Source organism: Podarcis pityusensis, assembly GCF_964106645.2.
Source record: "Podarcis pityusensis genome assembly, chromosome: 5".
NCBI lineage: Eukaryota > Metazoa > Chordata > Lepidosauria > Squamata > Lacertidae > Podarcis > Podarcis pityusensis.
The window spans coordinates 27,406,950-27,431,041 of record NC_138032.1 but is presented as its reverse complement, the minus strand read 5'-3'; the positions used below and the strand labels follow the sequence as shown (position 1 = coordinate 27,431,041).

General features: G+C 43.2%; 1 protein-coding gene across 1 annotated transcript in view; it reads left to right on the top strand.

The window, feature by feature from the left end:
* PLS1 (plastin 1) overlaps positions 1 to 24,092 on the top strand; it is a 54,706-nt gene that overhangs the window by 27,628 nt on the left and 2,986 nt on the right. The window contains exons 8-15 of the mRNA XM_081007985.1: positions 100 to 242; positions 747 to 842; positions 1,780 to 1,975; positions 11,238 to 11,316; positions 12,786 to 12,900; positions 15,190 to 15,323; positions 16,465 to 16,588; positions 18,221 to 18,345. Of these exons, the coding sequence (XP_080864111.1) occupies positions 100 to 242; positions 747 to 842; positions 1,780 to 1,975; positions 11,238 to 11,316; positions 12,786 to 12,900; positions 15,190 to 15,323; positions 16,465 to 16,588; positions 18,221 to 18,345 (1,012 nt within the window). The remainder of the gene's footprint in view (positions 1 to 99; positions 243 to 746; positions 843 to 1,779; positions 1,976 to 11,237; positions 11,317 to 12,785; positions 12,901 to 15,189; positions 15,324 to 16,464; positions 16,589 to 18,220; positions 18,346 to 24,092) is intronic.

The window sequence follows — 24,092 nt, the reverse complement described above, 5'->3', positions numbered from 1 at the left end:
TTGTCTGATTTGTGTCTAAAGTTTGAGAAATATATGTGAAATCTTAAATGATTTTAAAAAGTAAAGAAGTAAACCAGCTTTCCTGAAAACTTTTTGCAGCTCTTATTGGTTTGCTAAGTGATGGGGAAGAATTAGAACAATTAATGAAACTGTCTCCAGAAGAACTCCTGCTACGTTGGGTTAACTACCACCTGGATAATGCTGGATGGAAGAGAATAAGCAACTTTAGTCAAGACATTAAGGTATAGCTTGATCTCTCAAATAAAAGCAAAACACTTTTGAATCAGAACCTTTCAACTGGAACTAGCCAAGACTATAAAAGAAATATTTTTATAGCTGCATTTTAATCAAAATTAGAGAGATACTGTTTAGGCCTATCACAGCATTGCCATTCACCCTTGTTATTCTCTGCTTTCTGCAAGAGTTTCAAGTAGCTATCTGTTGAATAATAATAATAATAATAATAATAATAATAATAATAATTTATTATTTATACCCTGCCCATCTGGCTTGGTTTCCCCAGTCACTCTAGGCGGCTCCCAACAGAAAATAATACTAGTTTTTTGCTTCTCCTGTTCCTTTCTGGTGCAGGAAGAACTAAATTAATCTTATTTTCTTGTTGAGTTTATATGAGAGCTAAAACATACTATTGCAGCTGATGTCAATATGACTCTCCTTTTCTCAGTATCTGCCCGTCAGAGTGCATCAAGGACTTTTGTTCAGGTTTTTTCAATTGTTCGTTTCAGGACTCAAGAGCCTACTACCATTTGCTGAATCAAATCGCACCAAAAGGAAGCAACAATGGAGAAGCAGCTATTGTTATTGATCTTTCAGGCCTCAATGTAAGTGTGTGTGTGTGTGTGTGTGTGTGTGTGTGTGTGTGTTTGCAGAATGTCATTGTACCAAGCAGGTGCAAACCATTTTGAATTACAAGCACAGATCAACAGAGTGCACAGAACTCGTAGAGCATCTGTAATGGATCTTGTGTATAGCTGGCTAAGGTCTGGACTTTTGGAACTTTAAGTTGATATTGCTTTTAAAATGAGCCATCTACTAAATTGAACTGAGCCATAACTCTGTTGACAGCATTTTGTAATTGTTCAGGTGATTTTATTAAAAAATCAGAAGTTTCCAAAAGAGAAATACTTAGGTTTTTGTATGCTTCCAGTGTTTCCAATAAGGTGTAATTTCACACTTTTATTTCTGAACCTTGCACTGCGCTTTGATTCAGACCTGCCCAACAAGTAGTCTGCCCACCAGGTTGAATGCAGTGCAGCAGTCATGTATTGTTGTGTACCAAGATATTGGCAAACCTACTGGTTTTGCTAAGTGGCCAGCATTGTAAAAATGGGCAGCTGCTAAGCTTCTGGCAGGTTTCAATACATTGTTCGTGGGCTACGTTTAAGCCTGGCAGATTCACTAGGTCAACATTTGCCAACCCTTGTACATTCTAGCTTTTTTGGACTGGCTCCAGCCAGCGTGGCAGTAATGACTGGGACTGATGGAAGTTGTAGTCTGAAATATCTGGACAGTGTACCTGGTTGGCTTAGGTTGTAATAAGCTGTTAGCCAAGCTTTTTCTGTGCAGTGAAATGTTATGAAACCAAAAAAAGGTTCTGAAATAAAATAAGTTTCTAAACAATTTCCTGGTCTGCAACTTGATCTAGAATTTTAATTTATGTTCAGCGCAATCTTATATTAAGATGTAGCTATTTTGTATAAAATGTCAGAATTAGTATTTTTTGAAGTGTGAGGTTTACTTTTTATATTGTTTTTCAAGGAAAAAAATGACCTGAGGAGGGCTGAATATATGCTTCAACAGGCAGACAAACTGGGCTGCAAACAGTTTGTGACTCCTGCTGATGTGGTTGCAGGCAATCCTAAACTTAACATGGCCTTCGTTGCAAATCTCTTTAATACGTACCCTGCCCTGCAGAAGCCCGAAAGCTCTTCTTATGATGTCAATTTACTGGAAGGTGAGCTAATGTAACAAACACTGATAGTGACATTAGAGAATGATGAATAATGCTCAATTATTTCATATTGAGATTTTCAGAATTTCCTTGATATATAGCCAGTGTGGTGTAGTGGTTAAGAGCGGTAGTCTCGTAATCTGGTGAACCGGGTTCGCATCTCCGCTCCTCCACATGCAGCTGCTGGGTGACCTTGGGCTAGTCACACTTCTTTGAAGTCTCTCAGCCTCACTCACCTCACAGAGTGTTTGTTGTGGGGGAGGAAGGGAAAGGAGAATGTTAGCCGCTTTGAGACTCCTTCGGGTAGTGATAAAGCGGGAAATCAAATCCAATCTCCTCTTCTTCTTCTCTTCCAAAATGTTTTCACAGAAAATACAAGCCACCTGTTAACTCCTATTGAATTATCTACTCCAGTGATAGGGCAGCTGTATAAATGCAGTCCATAGGTAAAATACATAAAAATGGGTATAAGATGATCTGTGGTGCAATAGATGCCACTTCAGAATAGTCTTTTCAACAGTGGCCAGTGTGATGCCTTTGGAAAGCATGCATACAGGGCCTGAAGGCCACAACGTACTCCAGCTGTTACTCAACCAGCAACTTTTATTCAGAGGCCTCTAAACCTGAATGTCCCATTCGTTTATAATGCAAGTAGCATGGGATAGATATGTCCTCTGTAAATTTATCTAGTCCTGTTTCAAAGCCATCCTACGGCCCTACCCAGATGATAAGCCATCCATGCTATTAGCAATTGTGTGAATGGCTGTTTTTCCATTGAAGACATGAGAGCCTTGCTGTGGGTGGGAAGGAGCCTTTAACCCCCTTTGCGCCTTGCTGTGTTCTCAGCTAGATTTCTCTCTCTCTCTTTCATTCACTTGCACTCAGACTCACATTCCCAGCTTGTAGCAGGTGAGGGGGCAAAGCCTGAAGCCCAATACCCTCAACGCCAGGTTTCCATCTGGATTGAGTCCGCACCTGGAGTTTCTTTTAAAAAGACATTCATCCACACAATTGCTAATCATGTTAATAGCATCTTGTGTAGTCTGGCCTTGAGCCAGGCACCACCACTACCTCTTCTGGCAGCAAATTCCATAAGTTAATTGTGCATTGCGTGAAGTGATTTCTTTCTTTTTTTCTTTTTTGTCTTGAATCTCTTGCCTGCCTTTTATCCTTTAATAAACCGACTGTGGCTGATCATTCGGCATTGTGCTCTGGCCAACTTTTGAGAAAAACATGGCACAACTGCCCAGTACTAATTGAACTGTTACTGGGTTGCCTTCTCTCTCTCTCTCTCTCTCTCTCTCTCTCTCTCTCTCTTTCTTTCTTTCTTTCTCCCTCCTTCCCTGCATGACAGGAATACGGAGCTCAGATGCTAAAAGTGAGGGCCCAAATAGATATGGTATTAAATGTGTCTTTGCATTTAATATGCAGTTTTTATGCTAAGGACTGGGGAGATCACAACAGGTAGGAAGAGGAGGTTTTGCACTATCCTCTTCCATTGTGGTCCTAATGAATATTGCTTTTTAGTTGGTGGTGGCTGCATTGGGAGGAAATATTTCCTTACTTCAAAACCAGGTTATGAAGCCACTTTTTGAAACTGGTTTAACAGTTCTGAAGCTGTTACCGGTAATCAGAGTATCCTGGCTTGGACAAAATGAGAAAGTGTAGTTAATAGTAGACTTCCTGGGTGGTTTGCCAGATTGTACAGTGAAAGGAGCAAAGAGGCTCTTTCCTATCTCAGTTTATTATGATCATCCAAATGTGGTCGTTATCTACTCCTTCTAAGTAATACAGTAGTTATCCTTCTACAGATTATGCCATCTACACAAATGTAGTTTATCTAAAGCAAAGCATCATTTTTTCTAGCTTCAGGGCCAAATTAAAGTTGATACTCAGAGAACCATAATTGTTCCTACTTTTTTGCTTGTTGTTTATGTTCAAAGCAGTTGTCAGGGTGGGACTGGTCAAGGGGAGAAGCAGCAATGTGAAGGGGGGTGTCTAATTCTTATCCCCCCTTTTGGGGTCTAAATTGCCTGCCCTGAAGCTATTTGAACAATGGGGGGAAATATGTTTGGTGCCTGTAGGTTCTCCCCAACATGGCAAATAGCAGCCTCAAGAACAATTTAGAACAGTGTGGTATGTAAATATAATCCACTGATACATATTTCTTTATGAATTCTGGTGGAAGGATGTTCCTGCATATGCTCAGTAAGAGAGTTGAAGCAAGGAGCAGCCAACATTGTCAACAGTTAGCTTATAGCACTGCATGCAGTTTGGATGATGGCTGGCTGTCTCCTCTCTAATAAAGCCCCAAACGCTTAAGAGCTTTAACCTCTGAGTTTCAGTTTCTTCACTGGGGAAAATTGAGCTCACAAGTGATGTGCTTTTTAAAGGACAGGCTAGAAAGGTATCACCTTATGCTTTTGAAGATTTGTGACAATGCTTGTGCCACTGGGTGTGATTAAGGAAGCCTGCAGCTCATATGCCTCACCAGTGCTCCTGCAGCATAAGAAATGGACTCATTAGGATGGTGGTGGACTGCAGAGAACTCAACAGCATGGCTTGAGAAGACACTTACCCACTGCCTCAGATGGAAGAAACATTTGCTTTGTGGGCAAAAGTGCTTTTCCATGTTGGACCTCAAAGGCAGATATTATCAGATCTCAGTTGGGCAAAGTGATAGCTTTCACCATACCATTTGGAATTGGCTTGGCAGTTGACAAACACTCCTGCTACCATTCAGAGAGTTATGCCAAGTGTCATACATGGCATGCATTTCACTGAGACAGTAGCATTCTTGGAAGATTTGATGATTTTTTTTCAGCCACTTGTGAGTAAAGAAGTGTGAAAGTTCTGAAATGTTGATTGAAGTTAGCACTTTCAAACAGTAAACAGTTTCAAACGTTTATAAAATATTTGGGACATGTTACTTCTAAGGATGGATTCCACCTAGATAAAAAGAAAACACATGATATCACAGCATGGCCAGTACAAATTATTAAAGAATTGCACAGCTTTATTATTATAATTATTTACTGGATACTGCCAGGGGTTTGCAGACCAATATTCCATTTTTGCAAGACCTTTCTATTGCTTGCTTGCTGGAGATGGAAAGGGGAAGAAATGGAATGGAGGACAAATACTTGAAGATAGATGGAATGAAAATTTCCAAGATGCTTGAGAAACTTTAAAACTGAATCTCACTTTTGCACCAGTTCTTGGGTTTGCGGATGGAAAACTTCCATATACTCTTCTTTCTGATGCATGACACACTGAACTAGGAGCTGCCCTCTGACAGGTACAGACCAGAAAACCTCAACTCATTGTTTATGCTAGCAGAAGACTGACTTCTACTGAATGCAGCTATCCAGTTCATAAATTAGAATTTCTTGCCTTAATATGGGCTATTTGTGATCAGTTTCTTTGTTTTTTAAATATGGTGCATAATTTAGATTGATGACAAATAATAGTCTCATGACATATGTGAAGACTGCAAAACTGGATGCAGGTGGGTGGCAGCTTTGTCACTGTACAACTTCAATATTGCCTATAAATCAGAAACGGCAAATATGAGCCAAGAAAGCCACACTAAGGGCCACTAAATGACAAGGAAAATGTAAAACAATAGTGTGTTGCTAGGCAGAGCCCAATAAAGTATTTTAACTGAGAAGACTGTCTGGAATAATGAAATTCGTAAAGCAATAATGCAAACTCATGAAGTGCTGATAGGCTCTCGGACAGATAATTCTAATGAAGAAGCAGTAACATCTAGAAAAACAAGGTTAGTAAAACAAGAAGACGGTATAGCACCATCATTTGAGAATCCATATACTTGGCCTGAAAAACTTGATCCCTCCGATTCTAGACCTATAAATTGGAGGAGCTACAGGGAAGTGACAAATAGATTGCCCATGTGATTCATTTCCTGGAAACTGGGTGTAAAACTACTTTAGAGGAAGAAAAAGGAGAAGAGTATGAGACAAGACTACATCTACATGAGTAGCCTTTTTTTTTTTTTGTTTCTCCAGGAGTCCTACACAGGAAAGTACAGTTGAGGGAAGAGACAATTGAACAGCTGGTAGTTCCTTACACTCATCATGCTAGAGCACCAGAGGGAATTCATAATTAAATAGGCCACAGTGGATTTGAAAGAACTGTAGAACTGGCTTGGGACCATTTTTACTAGCCTGGAGTATAGAGGAGTATAGAGGAGAAATGTCAGACCTGTGAGCATTCTAGTAAAAGAAAGGCTAACATAGAAAAAGCAGCGTAGCTGGTACATATCCAGACTTTTTCTCTGCTAGGCTTCATTCAAATAGACAACTTAACTTTGGAGCCAGATTGTGCAGGAATAGGGAATGTATTAGTGGCAAAATGATCAGTTAATGCCCGAAACAGCTGCTAACGTATTGTAGAACATCTTCATCAGTCGCTATGGGTTTTCTAAAAGAAGCCATAGTGATTAAGGTGCTACTTTTGCATCAAAGTTGGGTCAAATCTCAGGGGTAGTCACAGCTTCCTGTTACCCAAGTGGACATCCAGTGAAAAGGTGCAGTCATACCTGAATGAACATGTTGGGAACACTAGAGGACCAGAAAAATGTTAAGCGGAGACCATCTTTATTGCCTATTGATTTGTGTTTTGGAGTTAAAGAAAAAGGACAAGGTGTGATGATGGATCAACAGTATGTAAAAGATTTAAGTTGAAGACTGTGATACACGTATTATCTTGCTGCCAAACAAGCTGCAAAAAATTAATTGACTAATAACCACTTTGGCATCCTGTATGTCATTTCTGGAAGCTGGTGACCCTTAGTTTTAGGTGAAAATGAAAGTTTGCTGATCAGCGGGAACCAGTGGTGCATATAATAGTGGAACAATAAGAGGGAGACCTACCTGTTTACAGACTACAAGCAGAAACTGTAGAAATGTTGTGGTTTCATTACTGGTTATAAATTTGCAGCCAGTATGCATATGGAGTCAAGTCCAGTTAGCAGTAGAACCAGCTGATGAAGCAACGATTCAAACAGAGGATGAGGAAGAACCACAGACTGAACAAGCAAAATTTCCACCACTCCTTTCATTGAAATTCTCTGGCCTCCCTAGCAGGAGCAACCAGCATTATGGGCAGTTAAGCTATACTATCTCAGTGCAGCTAGGATGCTTGGCTGCCTCCTCTCTACAAAGCCCTAAAATCTTAAGAGCAGATTAGTAGTGAAGTCTTCTTTAAAAATTTAAGATGAGTTGTGAAGTTCCCCAAAACTATAAGCTTATATTCTTTTTCTGTTACAAAGGGCCTACGAGTTTTGTTTTCCACATTGGGCTATGGCACTTGCAGCCCTTTAAAGAAGACTGCTGTTGGAGTTGAGACAAGTGAACAGCAACCATTTTCTCTCTCTTGTCACTAAAACCAAGCAACTGGTACTGATAATGACCAGGTGGAAAGGTTCTGTGGTAATGGCCTGAAAAATGGCACTTGGGAGGACGGTGCTCAGTTTCATAGCTTTGGGTTATTTATGTACATTATATATTTTAACAGAGAATATTGTTATTGTTTGATGTTCAAATATTATAATCTTGTCTCTGTATGAGTCCTTTGTTGTGAGTCCCTCAAGAGACCCTGAATAGCAAAATTGTTAAAACACCTTTTCCCCAATATGATTCAAGCTTTTCTGTCTGCTTTGAACTAAAAGAAGAAGAAAGTGTTTGTGTAACATCTGATCACTGTTCTTCCAGCATTTCATCCAGTTTTATCCTCATTGCCTGCATTTTGTAGTGGGTTTTTGTGTGTGTCAAATATTACTATATGAATGATGAGCACATCCATTTCTTTATAGTTATTTCTGAGGTGAGCTTTCATAATTTGACCATTTATAATTTTCCCATTTTTCTTCATGAAATGCAGATTTGACTCCTCCTAATGTAGGTACTGTATTTAGTATTTTTCTTTAGCCTGTAAATGTATTTATCTTGAGATGATTGATTTCGTTCCCTCCCTTCTATGACTGCTTTCCCCCCCTAATTATCCTCCTACACTGGTCATATAACCTATTTTTCTTTTTAATATGCCGTTACAATTGAAAGAAAAATATTCATTCTTATATAAATGCAAGGTTGAAGGCTGTTTTCATACATAACAGGGCTGTTTTAGGAGCCGTGACTTGGAGTCTCACAAATAAGGACTGAAGGAGAGTCAAGACTTTAGACACACAAATAGGGACAGTTTCATCCTCTGGAACAATACAGTGTCTCTTCTTTCTCTCAGCTGGCTCGAATTCTAATTTCATGAATACTCTTTTAGAAATACAGTAAAATGATACAGATTTGAGTTCCTCTGGTCCAGAGCTATACTCTGGGTATGTCTTTATGTCCTGTCTAAATGCCATCGTCTTCCAAGGCATTAGGATTCTACTGCAACTTCTCTCTGTTGTTAAACACACACACACACACACACTTCCACCAGGCATTTAATGATATAGAAGTGTGACGTTACTGGTATTTGCATTGAGAAGAAGCAGTTGTAGCAGTGCTATATTTTATATTGTTTTATTATTTTAGAGATTGCTTTATCTTGTTTGTAACCCACCTTGTCATCACATTGTGATGAAGGGCATGATAAAAAGACAACAAATACAACTGTGAATAGGACCAATTGACTGAAGGGAAAATAGTCTGCCTTACTGGTGGCGAGACTGTTTAGCATCCAGTAGTGTTTCTCCCACACTGCTTAGACACTGGGGCCTTTCATGCATCAAGCTATTGCTCTAGTGTTTTAGATTTTGTATTGGTGATGGATAAACAAGGATTTTTGCTGTCACAGAGAAACAAGAGCTGGCAATTATGCCCAAAGATTCTTATTTCTGTTTCCACAGAAAGATTGTGGGATGTGTTGTTACTGACTAGCCTTTTGATAAATTAAATTGTACCTAGCATTGTGCCACTGAGAGAGGAGAGAGAGAGAGAGAGAGAGAGAGAGAGAGGTGTGCCATATTGTTCAGTGACTCATGCCCTCTCTTCTTTATTCTATTGGCATAATGCTACTGCATAATATTTTAGTCACACAAAGAGAAGTGCCATAGGGCATGTTGGCTATATATATGGTGCTCCAGCTCAGTTTTTGTTTTCTATTATTTGTCCCTTCCATTACATAAAATTCAGTATGTGTCTCCAGAAGGTATATTCTGAACAATGAAAAGGAAGTGGGAGGGAGGTAATGGAAAGCTGGCCAGTTTTCAAAAAGGTGAAAAGCTTAAGAATTCTTAGGTTCCTTTTTAACGAATAATCCTGTTTAGAGTGGCATATTAAATACAGTGTGCTATTCTTAGTTCCTTGGTTCCTTTTAATCAGAAGTACGTTCTTTCAACTTGCACGCTATTGCTGCTATTGGTCTAGAGTGGATTTTTCTGGCATTGTTCAGCATGCAGTTTTTAAATTCTTACTTTGAGTGAAGTTCTACATATTTCCTTTCTTATGCTTTCAGTAATAAGCTTTCCTGGAAGCGTTTGTTAGTTGTCTGTGAAATGTTCAAAATACATTTGAGTTAGAGATTTTTTTTAAAAAAAATATCTCAAGCATATCAACACAGCTCATTTTAATCATTGATCCCAAAATACATTGTAGTCCAAATTTTAAAATCACAAGGTTTTCTCAATTAAGTAAGCATGTGGAGAAAATGTAACGTTTCTCAATTTGAGCAGAAACAGCCTTGAGGAAAGAATTGTATAAGGTTGCCACATAAGGCAATTTTTATTTTTTGGCTTACTGTTCACAACGTGAAATTGGTTAAAATATGTTGAAATTAGGCAGCATTGTTTAAATATTTAATTTCTACACATCACATATTGAATTAGGCTGCAATCCTTTACCTACTTACCTTGGAAAAGCCCCATTGAACTTAGTAGGACTTAGATAAGTAGCCATGTATAGGATGTCACTGTGTTTTTTTTAAAAAAAGTAATAATAAAGATTATATACAGTGGCATAGTATAATATTTATATAATTCCTAATGAGCACAAATAAAAGAGAAGGGCAGAGTAATACAGAATAAAGAGAAAAATAGTTGCTATGTCTACACATGTAGCAAAATGTGATAAGAATACAGAAAAGATAGAATTGGCTGTAGTAGTATTTTAGTCAACAGCGGGATGCACTAGTTATGAATGTTCACCCTTGTAAAAACATCACCCTGCAATAAAAACTGCACATCAATGAGACAGATTGTTGACCAGATCATTCCCTATAATACTAGTTTTATATCTTCAGGGAGTTCTTCATATAGGAATCCCTTGCCTGCAATTTGAAGTGGTACGTTCTGTGTTTTCCCACCTTGGGTCTCAACCATCTCATTCCATCCTGATTCTAAATAGATGCAGGTCACAGAGAGCCCCACTGAGAAATACTAAGCTGCATACATGCCATACATCTAAAGCACATGACTTTCCCCAAAGCATCCTGGGAACTGTACTTTGTTGAGGGTGCAGGGAATTGTAACTTGGAATGGTGTGTGTGTGTGTGTGTGTGTGTGTGTGTGTGTGTGTGAAACTACAGTGCCAAGGATTCTTTGTGGGAAGTCATGTGCTTTAAATGGGTTTTAAATGCATGGTGTGTACACAGCCAAAATCAGGTGCTTTTGATCAAAACAGTAAGGACAGTGTGGAAATCAAACGCCACATAATTTCATCTACAGCGGAATTCCCAAAGTCAATCTGCCCTATATGTATGCCATATAAACAGAGTTATAACTTTAACATGAAAATGGTATTGAGCAATGTCAGTGTGGCATAGTGAATTAAGTAGGGGTCTTGGACTTGGAAGATCAAGGTTCAAATGCCCCCTCAGTGTACTCATTAGGTAATATTGCGTTAGGTAGCCTGTATCTCTGCTAAACTCAAATTACGCTTGCAGAGTAGGAAATACTGTTTCCCCCTATATACTTTCCAAAGTTCTGTGGACTAGTGTTGATATACAAATATGTTAAGTACTTTTAATTTGGTTTTATGATTTTAAGTTCTTACACTCCTCACCAACTACGTCTTTGGATAGTACTGCCCACCCAGACCTGGTGTCATGAGAAATTACTATTTTTTAATAGAAAGAGAAAACACCCCTCTGCCTTGTGATGCCTGTTCCATTTGTACCCAGAGCTTTTAAAAGCCAGATCAGAAGAGATTATTTCTCAGGAAAAGATACATTGCTTTTATATTCTTTCAGAGTAATGGCACATATAAAATGTGTTATCTAAGAAATTTTGTACCCTTTGCAATAGGAGAAAGTAAGGAAGAAAGAACATTCCGAAACTGGATGAATTCTTTGGGTGTAACTCCTTACATTAACCATTTGTACAGGTAATATTTTTATTCTTGACTGGCCATTTAACTGATCCGTGGTGTAACCCTCACTGGAAAATATTGTAATTTATAGGACTTAGTTTTGCTTGGATCAATGATAACACAGTACTGTTTTCTGATCATTAGAGATGATAGGCTGGTATAGCTCAGCTGGTGGAGCCTTAGACTCTTAATCACAGAGTTGTGGGTTTGAGCCTTACAAAAGATGCCTCCATTGTAGGGGATAATAATAATAATAATAATAAATTTTATTTATATCCCGCCCTCCCCAGCCGAAGCCGGGCTCAGGGCGGCTAACAACACTAAAATAGTGCAACATTATAAAAATTAATTAAAATCAAAATTGATGGCAACCATAAACTAAAGTTTTGTAAAGATTGCCAAAGGAGGGAGTCAGGCTGCACCCTGACCAAAGGCCTGGTGGAACAGCTCTGTCTTGCAGGCCCTGCGGAAAGATGTCAAGTCCTGCAGGGCCCTTGTCTCTTGTGACAGAGCGTTCCACCAGGTTGGAGCCGCAGCCGAAAAAGCCCTGGCTCTAGTTGAGGCCAGCCTAACCTCTCTGTGGCCTGGGACCTTCAAGATGTTTTTATTTGAAGACCGTAAGTTCCTCTGTGGGGCATACCAGGAGAGGCGGTCCCGGATTAGACTAGATGACCCCCCTGGTCCCTTCCAACTCTGCAATTCTATGATTCTATTCTTTCTATGATTCAGAACTGGGACTGCCAGATTCAGAACAGGACTGCCTCTTCTGGTATGCCCCCCGGAGGACCTTAAGGTCCATAAATAGCAACACTCTAGAGGTCCTAGGCCCTAAGGAAGTCAGATTAGCCTCAACCAGGGCCAGGGCCTTTTCGACACTGGCTCTGGCCTGGTAGAACGCTCTGTCTCATGAGACCAGGGCCCTGCGGGATCTGATTTCTTTCCGCAGGGCCTGTAAGACAGAGTTGTTCCGCCTGGCCTTTGGCTTGGAATCAGCCTGATCCCCTCCACCTCTTTCCTTTTCCTTCTGTGATGGAACCCCTATTTGGGGACTTCCCTGGCTTTTTTCTGGCCCACGTAGGACCAGTCTGGATAGTTGGCCTTGGTGAAGATTTGACGTTTTCTCCTCCCAAACAGTTTTTAATCTGGGCTTCCACTGAAATGAGGCTTCATTTTAAGTTGTATTTTAATCCTGTTTTTAAGTTGTATTTTAATCAATTGTTTTTATACCTGATGTTAGCTGCCCTGAGCCCGGTCTTGGCCGGGGAGGACAGGGTATAAATATATATATATGTAATCTCAGTGACTGTGGTAGTGAGTAAATAAGTAAGTAAATAATTTAGGAGGAAAAGAGAGGATTACCAAGCAATGAAAGCCTCAGAAATTTACTTGGATACACTACTGACTGCATTCAGGAAACATACAATTTATTTGTGTAAATATATATGTTTTCTCTCTCTCCCTCTCCCTCTCCCTACACTGACCAGTGACCTTGCTGATGCTTTAGTAATCTTCCAGCTCTATGAGATGATTCGTGTACCTGTACAGTGGAACCACGTCAACAAACCACCGTATCCTGCACTTGGGGGTAACATGAAAAAGGTTTGTAAAAGTGTTTGTTTTGGAAACCAAAGTGGCTCCTCAGCCATTTGCTTAAGCCGCATTATCATGAATGGTGTTGGTGTCTCTGAATTATTCACCCTTGCTTAAGGTAGCGTATTAATATGGTTACAACTCTTGAAATAAGTTTCTTGGTGTGGCCCTTAGACTGGACCTCAGCAAATACTTCACTTGGGATGAAGCATGCATGTCACAGAGGCATACATGCCTACAGAAAATGCAGTTTTCACCTACGGTACTGAATGAACTTACAAGTCTCGAGACATTGAGCAATATAACCATGATAAATGGCCAACACAGATCAGTCGAATGCAACAGAATTTAGAGCTGTTTCACAAGCAGGGAGCCAGAACTAAAAGTATATGCAGAGCAGGTCACTAAAGTGGCTGAGCTTAGCTGCTGAACATGTGTCAAGTTGCACACACATGCAGGATATTATTAAGAAATTTTGCATGTTTCATCGGGGGAACATTGAGATTGTCCTTGCCATTGATATCAATCCGTGAATCTGTGGCAGAAAACTCAGAACACATGTAGGGCAGGTCACCCAAGAAAAGTGAACCACATCACAGACCACACAGTTCAAGTTTCACACATGCATGTTTATTTAGAAAACAGATTGAAAACCTCAAGGCTTCTATTAAAGTCAGGAACAACGAATGCATCTATAGCAGAGAACTCAAAACACATGTAAGGTAGATATAATGCAAAACAGATTATGCAAGAAAGTGAAACGAAACCACTGTCTACAAGTCCAGTAAAAAAAGTCCCTCTGCATTACATATGGTAGGTGAGCATACATATGAAGCATACGAAACTCAGTCACCTGCACAGAACAAGATACAGACACTCTAAACATACAAACAAAGCCAGGGTATAAGCATTCTATTGATACAACTACAGGACTCTATGGCCTCTACAGTCATTGGAAGTAGGCATGTTAGGGCCACTGTGTTATGTCATCACCCTGTGATCTTCAGGTGAAAGGTAGTATACAAATTTAATAAATAATAATCTGATATGGAAGGCAAATGGACAGGCTGTACCTAGTGGGGACATGCTTTCCTTACCTGAAAGCAACTGCCTCTACTAATCGTTCCTGCAACTTCATCTGAAGACCACTAAACCAAATGGGAACTTGGAAGAAAATGTTAGCCAGTGAGGCCAAGTCTAGAACTTCTTTCCAAGTTCACTCAGTTATCCCCAGGGATTGGTGGTGAGGTGTTTCAAGCCATGACCCACATATCCATAAGGAGGGGGCAGCTGTGAACTCTGCTTGTTGATGGGCCATGAGGAGAGTATCAAGTGGTGACTCACCATGGTTGCAGGTACCAGCACAACGGGTGCCATTTAACACTTCAAAAGTGGAGTATCTGAAACCAGCGTGGGTGCATGCTTAGTGCAAGATGGTTCTAGTCCTGCAGAACAGGACGACCATCTGGATAGCCCACTTGACATTCCTTTAGGTGACACTGCTGAAGGTGATATTGTGACCTCTGAGGCATGTGCTTTGCCTGCTGGAGGAGGGCTGTCCATAAATGTGACATCTCAAGGCAGATCCTTGACTTTGCCAGTATAAGAACTGTGTGCTTTGAGGAAGGGTTCTGGTAATTGCATCCTAAGTGGTGGACCAAGTACTGGTGACCTCTGGTGCCACTACTTTAGCTGATCTGGATGTTGTTCTTTTTGTTGAGCTTTGATCTGTGTTTACTTATTATTGTTTACAGATGGCTAGATAATGTTCTTAGGAAAGGGAGGTGTGTTGTACAGTTCCGTTAAGAAAAAATGTTGGAAATGCTTGCCAGCAGAGGTGAGAGTATTAAATTAGCCAAATCGTATTTGCCTAGTAGTCCTTCACCAGGAGTGTATGCCTAGGTTTTCTGTGCCTTGATTCATATTAATAAAAGCTAATACTTTCAGAAGATTTGGATGAAGTTTGTCTAACTGCATGCCTAAGCAGCAAGCATGACACCATACATATGTTTATAAACACATTCATCTGCTGGTATAGGGTGCTCTTGCTGCACTGGTGTTGTGGTTGGTTTGCTCCAATTAAAATATTTTGATAAACGATAGTTCCAAACATGGGCGTAGTCAGCTGCCTCCCCCAAATCAAGTAAATAAATAAAATTACTTAACTAACTGGCCAATTGCATCGCAGATAACTCGGCTCTGCTGCCTCAACATAAAGCCAGCCCCCCCCCCCCAATAAATCCTGGCAACGCCCATGGTTCCAAATAGTTTCTGACCTTGATTTGTCATTTCTTTTAGATTGAAAATTGTAACTATGCAGTGGAACTGGGGAAGTCAAAGGCCAGATTCTCATTGGTTGGGATTGGTGGACAGGACCTCAATGAAGGCAACCCAACGTTGACACTGGCACTGGTGTGGCAGTTAATGAGAAGGTGAGGATGTATTATAGCTCACAAAACCAAAATGTTTTCAAAACCAATATATGTTCTTCATTTATTTGCAACCAGTCTGCAGTTTTATTTTTAAAGTCAGATAAATTATTTTCAGGAGTTTGTCTTGTCAGAAAATTCATAGGTACAGTTTAGGAACTTGACTTTATCCAATCTGGAATATATGCACAAGTCATATGCTACAGAATTGGGAATCACTGCATAAAATTATTTAGCAGCAAAATTCAGTAAACAACTGGAGAAACTTGGAGCAGAGAGCAGGCAGGAGAAGAATGAAGCTCCTCAACTCATACCACAGCCCTTGTGTTTGAAATTACCGCCCACCATGCACAAACAGACAAACCGTTAAGCCCTTGAGGGTGATCTATAAGATGTTTCCCAATGTGACTAGTGGCAGTAGTGCCTGCCCTGCCTCTGATTCTCTCTCATGTTTCCTCTTTGTTTGGCTCTATCTGCCACAAAGCAGCTGGGCCGTATTGTGCTTCACTTGGCTTATGCTGAAGTCCCTGCCCTGTACTGCCTGGGGAGCGGGTGGGGCTGTGGTCTAAACCACTGAGCCTCTTGGGTTTGCTGATCGGAAGGTTGGTGGTTTGAATCCGTATGATGGGGTGAGCTCCCGTTGCTCTGTCCCAGCTTCTGCCAACCTAGCAGTTCAAAAGCATACCAGTGTAAGTAGATAAATAGGTACCATTGTGGCAGGAAGGTAAATGGCATTTCCATGCACTCTGGCACTCATCACAGTGTGTCCCATTGCGCCAGAAGCGTTTTAGTCATGCTGGCCCCATTACCCGGAAAGCTGTTTGCGGACAAATGCCAGCTTCCTTGGCCTGAAGCGAGATGAGCGCCGCAGCCCATAGTCACCTTTGATTGGACTTCACCATCCAGGGGTCCTTTACCTTACCTTACCTTTTACTATACTGCCTGGTGCTGTGTCAATTTCAGTAAAGTTGCAGTTTGCTTTTAACCCTCCTGCTTTTTCTGTACTCAATGCAAGCACATTTTCTATAATTTTTTTTCTGTATGAAAGTTGTGTTTTGCAACTGTTTTAACACGTTGTCAGGAAAATACGGAGGAATTGTTAAATTCCTTATCAGCTGAAAATACTGTGTTCTTTCTGTTGCAGGTACACTTTGAATGTACTATCGGACCTTGGTGAGGGGGAAAAAGTAAACGATGCGGTTATTATTAAATGGGTGAATCAGACACTTGCAAATGCAAATAAGAGTACTTCAATAACTAGCTTCAAGGTAATGAAGACACTCTAGAGAAAGGAAATGTGAATTAATCAGAAACATAATTATTTTGATGGGAATTGATCTATAGCAAAGGTTCTGCATTAGTTATTGTATATAAGTTGTGTATAAATAGCCGCAAATAGATTATGAATGCAAGTAGATTATGAATGTCATGAAAAACAGTACCACATTTAGATTACAAAATAATAGTAACACATGTTAATATAGATACAAGATGGTGGGTGTGTAGATCCGTATTTGTAATGAACTTTCACTATGTAACTAGCAGAAATTTTGCTTAATGGAAATGAATAATTTTAGCATGTGACAGGAGGCTTTCAATTTAACCAGTAATCCTAAAACCTCAGGATGGGTTTCTTAGAAGACAGTATTAAACATCCATCCCCTTTTGAGGCAGGAGTGCCGTTTGGGACATTTTTGTAATATGATGTTGCATTAAAACCACTAGAGGGAGCAAACCTAACAAAGAGACTGAAATCTGTTTGGTGTGGTTGAGAATAAAACTGTTTCTGCTTCATAAAATATCAACATTTCCATAAGGTTTTAAGACATATTTGAGAATGGCCTGGTTGCAATATCAGTTTCATTAGGCCTTGAGCCGGTGTAGTTCTCTGAAGATTTGGCCATTCACCAGTAAAAATAAAAGTGTCGAATAAATGTTACATGAATATTTAGCCAATATTTTTCAGAGTTCAGATCAGTCTCTTTCTAATTTAGAAAGTGGTCTCGTGGCATTGGAACATGGGGTACACAGAATGACAGAAGAGTAATAATGGACAGACGTAATCCACAATTATTAGCACTAGAATGGGATTTTATGGCCAGTTCATTTATTAAGATACATCAGCTTAATTAGTTGAGATAGGAGAACCTTGCTGCGTTTAAGGGCACAGTATGCATCGTGGTGCTTAGAAGCTGTATGAGCAAGTCTGAAATCATAGCTTTAATCTGCCTGGTAGGAATAGCATGCTGAGACTTTGGAGGAGAAAAGCTAATTCTGTGGTGCCTCCTGCTGATTCCTTGATGTCATGCACTTGACTGCCCATCTGCTTTAACTGCTGGAAGGAGGTGAGCAGGGTCGTCTATTTTAAGGCAGAGAGGAAGTGCGTTTCAGTAACCAGGAAGAAAATGCAGTGCTCAATGGCAAGCTCAAAGTAGTATTAGGATTCTAGAAATAGGCAGATCATGCCACTTACAAATCAGTAGAAGGAAATCCTATTCACAGAAGAAAGTCAACCTGAAAAAATATCCACAAACGTGCATAATTATTCTGGGAGATGCAAGAGATTTTCCCAAAACCTTTTGATAGGATTTCATAACAAAATGTTATTTAGTCATAACGGATATTTTATCATGGGAAAAGAAGCAGCAGGTGGTTATAAAAGGTCATTTGTCAAAAAGGAGAAAATTCAACAGTATTGAAAAACATGACTTTGACCATTCATGATTCAGCAGTTATTACATACACTGTGTTTTAGCTGCCACACCATTATATTAGGATTTATTTATCAATGAGATAGTAGATAAAGAGAAGGGAGATACATGGTGAAAATACTGGTAAGAGTATTAAAGAAAATCCATTCATTAATGATAGTGAAACTTTTCAACACCTTCTCCTTCCAGGACAAATCCATAAGCACTAGTTTACCTGTACTAGATTTAATAGATGCTATTGCGCCAAAAGCAATCCGTCCAGAAATGGTCAAGAGGGAAGATCTTTCTGAAACAGACAAACTGAACAATGCTAAGTAAGTCTTTGCAGAATATTTCTTCCTTTATTATACATGGAGACTCTGATGCAGCCCAGATGTACATGGCTAGTTGTAAATGTCAACTAATTCCTACTCTTTTACAGAAAAAAAGAACAAATGGTCTGTGGCACCTTAGACTTAACAGTGTTTGTGCTGTAAGCTACTGTGGACATGTTATGTACTGAGTTGAATAGGATCCAAACTGTAGCAGTCTGATTGGTCCTAGAACAATAGGATCCAAAAGGCAGCAGTCTGATTGGTCCTAGAACAATAGGATTCAGAATGCAGCAGTCTGATTGGTCCTAGAACAATGCAGCAGTATGATTGGTTGGCAGGAACCACCCAATCCTGCTCCAGATAGAAGTGAATCCACAACCTGATTGGCTTACAGTAGAATTCCAGAATTAGCCAATCATGTGCAGCCCATTGTGTAAATAATGTATATAAAGCAGATACTGTGAGGGGACATTTATTCATTCCTCCTCACCACTATGAGCTGAATAAAGAGCATGAAATCACTTTGCGACTCTGAGTATATTTCACTGGCGACGAAGGTGGGATCCCGCTGAGCTGACTGCCACACACAGCACCGCAGCACCGCCAACTGCCGCACCGCTGCCTCGCACCGTGTATCCAGGCTTCAGCTCCGGGGCACAAGGAACTCAGAATGGCAGCCAACAGCAGCTTCTCGCCATTCAACCCAGCATCTGGAGACTGGGAAGCGTACGCCTCCCGTTTCACCTTCCTCCTAGAAGCCAAAGGGGTCACCGACGAAGAAGACGCCAAGAAGAGGGCGATATTCTTCAGCGTCTGCGGAGAGGAGACGTTTGAAATCGCCCGGGCTCTCCTTGCGCCTGAAGACGTCGCTACTGTTCCATACAAAACAATAATGGAACAGCTGAAGGGGCACTTTTCGCCGCAGCCCTCAGTGGTGGCTCGTCGAAATGCCTTCTACGCAAAGCGGCAAGCCCCTGGGGAAACCATAACTGGGTTTGTGACCTCTCTCCGCCAAGCCGCCCGGTTCTGCAACTTCTCAGAGCTGGAGAACATGCTTCGTGACCGCCTCGTCGGTGGCCTGAAGGATGAGAAGCTGCAACGACGCCTCTACGCTAAGAAGGACCTAACGTTCCAGGTCGCTCTGGAGGAGGCCCTGGCAACAGAAGCTGCCGAGAGGTCGACCCAAGAGGCACGGCCGAGCCTGCCATCCCAACCGAGGGTCCACCATGAAGACCTCACCGACGACTCAGGATCCGACAGGGAGGAGGTGCACCGAGTACAGCAGCGCACTCAAGCAGCGCACAGACCACAGCTGCCTCGACGAGAAGGAGGGAACTGCGCAAGCTGCGGGGAGAGTCACGAGAGGAGGACCTGCCGTTTCCGCAACGCAGAGTGCAGGCAGTGCAGAAAATCGGGACACATCGCCCGGGTGTGTCGGGCTCGGCCCACCCGACACCAGGCATCAGATGACCAATCCAAGAGCCCCAGGTCCCGGGGCCCAACGCACCAAGGCAACTCGACGGAGCTCACGGACTTCCAGGTATACCAGTTGCCCCACCCCAACGTAGAGAAAATTTATGTAGAGGTACAGATAGAGGGGGCCCCATGCCGCATGGAGCTTGACACGGGTTCAACTCTATCCATAATCTCGGCAAGGACCTTAAGGAAACTGTGTCCCACTGGGGGTCCCAAACTCAGGCCGGCCCCATTCACCCTCCGGGACTTCCAGAAACGTAAGGTCCCCACAATGGGGGTGGGGACCTTCAGGGTGCAATACCGAGGGCGGACGCGGCAACTGGACTTGCTTGTGGTCAAGGGCCCCTACATTAGCTTACTGGGATTGGCATGGTTTGGACCACTGGGGCTAGCTGTCACCGGGGTGAACCACACTAGCTTACAAGTGGACGTGGACGCCATATGCAAGGAATTTCCAGGGGTTTTCGATGGGAAATTGGGACAGTATACGGGCCCCCCCATTGCGCTACAGCTTGACCCCGCAGTACGACCGGTCAGGCTCAAGGCCCGCCGGGTCCCGTTCGCCTTGAAACCCCGTATAGACGAGGAATTGGACCGACTCGTAGAGCAAGGAGTGCTGGAGCCGGTGCCTAATGCTCCCTGGGAAACCCCAATCGTCACACCCGTCAAGCCTAATGGTTCGGTCCGCATCTGCGCAGACTACAAATGTACCATAAACAAGGCCCTCACGGCCCACGCATACCCAGTGCCAGTGGTCAGCCATGTCCTTGCCACCCTGGCTGGGTCGAAAATTTTTGGCAAGCTGGACTTGGCCCAAGCATATCAACAGCTGCCAGTAGATGAGGCCACAGCAGAGGCACAGACGATTGTGACGCACAGAGGAGCGTTCAGGGTAAAGCGGCTGCAATTCGGTGTCAGCGTGGCACCAGGCATATTCCAGAATATAATGGACTCTCTCCTTAAAGGGATTCCTGGCGTCACCCCCTTCTTCGATGATGTGTTGATTGCCGGCCCCACACCAGAGGAGTTTGAGGACCGCCTCCGCACCGTTCTGCACCGTTTCCAGACGGCGGGTCTCAAGGTGAAGCGGGAAAAATGTCTACTAGGAGTGCCTCAGGTGGACTTTCTGGGATTTATGGTGGACGCAGAAGGGGTCCACCCGACTGGGGACAAGGTACGGGCCATTTGTGATGCCCCAGCGCCCAAGAGCAAGACTGAACTTCAGGCCTTCTTGGGACTATTGAACTTTTACCATTCCTTCCTTCCCCACAAGGCGGCGGTAGCGGAGCCCCTACACAGACTCCTGGACAAGCGGGCCCCTTGGGTGTGGGGCCAGCGCCAGGAGGCCGCATTCCAGGCAGTCAAGGACTTGCTTGTCTCAAACTCGGTCTTGGCACACTTCGACGAGAGGCTGCCGGTGGTGCTAGCATGCGACGCCTCACCCTATGGCATTGGAGCTGTCCTGGGGCACCAACTCCCGGATGGAAGAGAGGTACCGGTGGCGTACTTTTCCCAGACACTCAACACAACCGAGCGGAACTACTCGCAAATCGACAAGGAGGGTCTGGCAATCGTAAAGGGAGTAAAAAAATTCCATGATTTCTTGTACGGGCGGCCCTTCACCGTGGTGACTGACCACAAGCCGTTGCTTGGCTTGTTTGCCCCCGAAAAGCAGACCCCCCAAGTGCTGTCTCCTCGCGTCCTCAGGTGGTCAATTTTCCTTGCCAGCTACCAGTATGCACTGATTCACCGACCTGGGAAGGCGATGGGCCATGCGGACGCCCTCAGCAGGCTACCACTACCGGAAACAGGCCCTGACCCAGCACCTGCACAAGAGGTTATGAGCCTGGAGCTGCTTCCCGACCGCCCCATTCAGGCACAAGAAGTTGCACACCATTCCAAGAAAGATAGGGTCATCTCCCGGGTCCTGGACTGGGTGTGGAGGGGATGGCCCAGCAGCAGCCCCGGGCCAGAATTCGCCGGCTACACAACCCGCAAACATGAACTGTCGGCCCACAAGGGGTGCCTGTTATGGGGAAGCAGAGTCGTTGTTCCCCAGCCCCTCTGCAAAAGGGTCCTCACAGCCCTACACGAGACACATCCAGGGGTAGTAAGAATGAAGGCCCTTGCCAGGAGTTATGTGTGGTGGCCGGGGATCGATGGAGAGATAGAGGCCTGGGTCAAACACTGCCAGGCCTGCCAAGAATCCCGCCCAGATCCCCCAAGGGCCCCAGTCCAGTCCTGGGAGTCCGCCCGAGCACCATGGTCACGCCTGCATGTGGATTTCGCTGGCCCCTTTCAGGGGAAAACATTCTTCATAGTGGTGGACTCCTACACCAAATGGCTGGAAGTCGCACTGGTACCGTCCACTTCCACGTCCGCAGCCATCCGGGTACTACGCAGGCTGTTTGCAACCCACGGGCTCCCTGACACTCTCGTCTCAGACAACGGGACTGCATTTACGTCAGGAGAATTCCAAACCTTCACAGCGCAGAACGCCATCCGCCACATCCGTTCGGCGCCGTTCCACCCTGCCACCAATGGCCAAGCAGAACGCATGGTGCGGACCACCAAGGACACCCTTCGCCGCATGACGCAAGGGGACTGGGAGTACCGCCTTGCCACATTCCTTCTAGCACAGCACAGCACCCCCAGCTCAACGACTGGCCGGAGCCCCGCTGAACTACTAATGGGTCGGCGCCTTGCAATCAGATTGGACCGCCTTCACCCCGATAGAGCTCAGGATGAGGTAGTGGTGGGGGAAGGCAGGAACCCCCGGACCTTCGAGGCCCAGGACCCAGTGTACGCAAAGAATTTTGGGGCAGGCCCAGCATGGGTACCCGCCACAATCACCAGGGTCACTGGCCCCGTGTCGTACGAGGTGCTAACGGATGGGGGGCAATGCTGGCGCCGCCACTGCGACCAGATACGGCGACGATTCCCGGGAGAAAACCAGGAGGAGGACAGGTCAGAGGAGTCCCAAGGGAACAGCGGGGCAGTGAGGCCCATAGAGCAGGAGGGGCCAGCAGGAGAGGCAGAATCAGTAAATACAGAGAGGACCCGTGAGGCCGAAAGGACACCGGAACCAGAACCACGACTGAGCGAGCCGGTTGCACCAGACCAAACAGCCGCATCACAGCCAGCATCCTTGGAACACGAGCCAGAACCCGGAGCCCGGACCAGGGAACACCCCAGGCCACAACGCACACGTAGGCCGCCGGCATACCTTGAGGACTATGAATGCGACCTCCCGGGCAGGACTGGAACTTAGAGGGGAGGGGTGTTATGTACTGAGTTGAATAGGATCCAAACTGTAGCAGTCTGATTGGTCCTAGAACAATAGGATCCAAAAGGCAGCAGTCTGATTGGTCCTAGAACAATAGGATTCAGAATGCAGCAGTCTGATTGGTCCTAGAACAATGCAGCAGTATGATTGGTTGGCAGGAACCACCCAATCCTGCTCCAGATAGAAGTGAATCCACAACCTGATTGGCTTACAGTAGAATTCCAGAATTAGCCAATCATGTGCAGCCCATTGTGTAAATAATGTATATAAAGCAGATACTGTGAGGGGACATTTATTCATTCCTCCTCACCACTATGAGCTGAATAAAGAGCATGAAATCACTTTGCGACTCTGAGTATATTTCAGGACAAGAGCCTTCTTTTTCAGATCCATGAAGAGTTATTCTCAGCTGGCAGATAAATGCCATCTATTTCATATCTGCCTGCCTGTATATTTTAACATCATGTGTCTAATGAAGTGTACTGTTGTCAGTGCAATCAGGGATGAGGAGACTGGGAGGATGGGGTATATGTTCAGGCTCATAAACATCAAAAAGATGCATCCAAACCTCTTCAGTGGGGCCCAGATCATCATTACAGTGTTACTGTGTGCATGTCAACCCATTTCTCTTTGCTGAGTTATGTATCAAGTGTTAGGAACACTGATTCAGCATGCTTTATATGTACAAATGATATTGGAACAGTTGTCAGCTCAGAGAAAGCTTGCTCATCCAAAGAAGGGGATACCAGAGTTTTCATGGGTTCCATTGCTCAAATACAATGTGTTAATTTCTTCCTTTTTCTTTGAATGCCTTTCCCTTTAATGCCACAGCTCTAAATCAGTCATAGGAAGCTGCACATAGGAACTATCTTAAAAGTTTTCTTAAATGCTGACATACACAAAAAAATCTTACCTTTTGACTTTTTTTAAGCACATAAAATGCTGTTTTCAGTGGTATGGTTTCAAAAATATGCTGCTCTTTCTC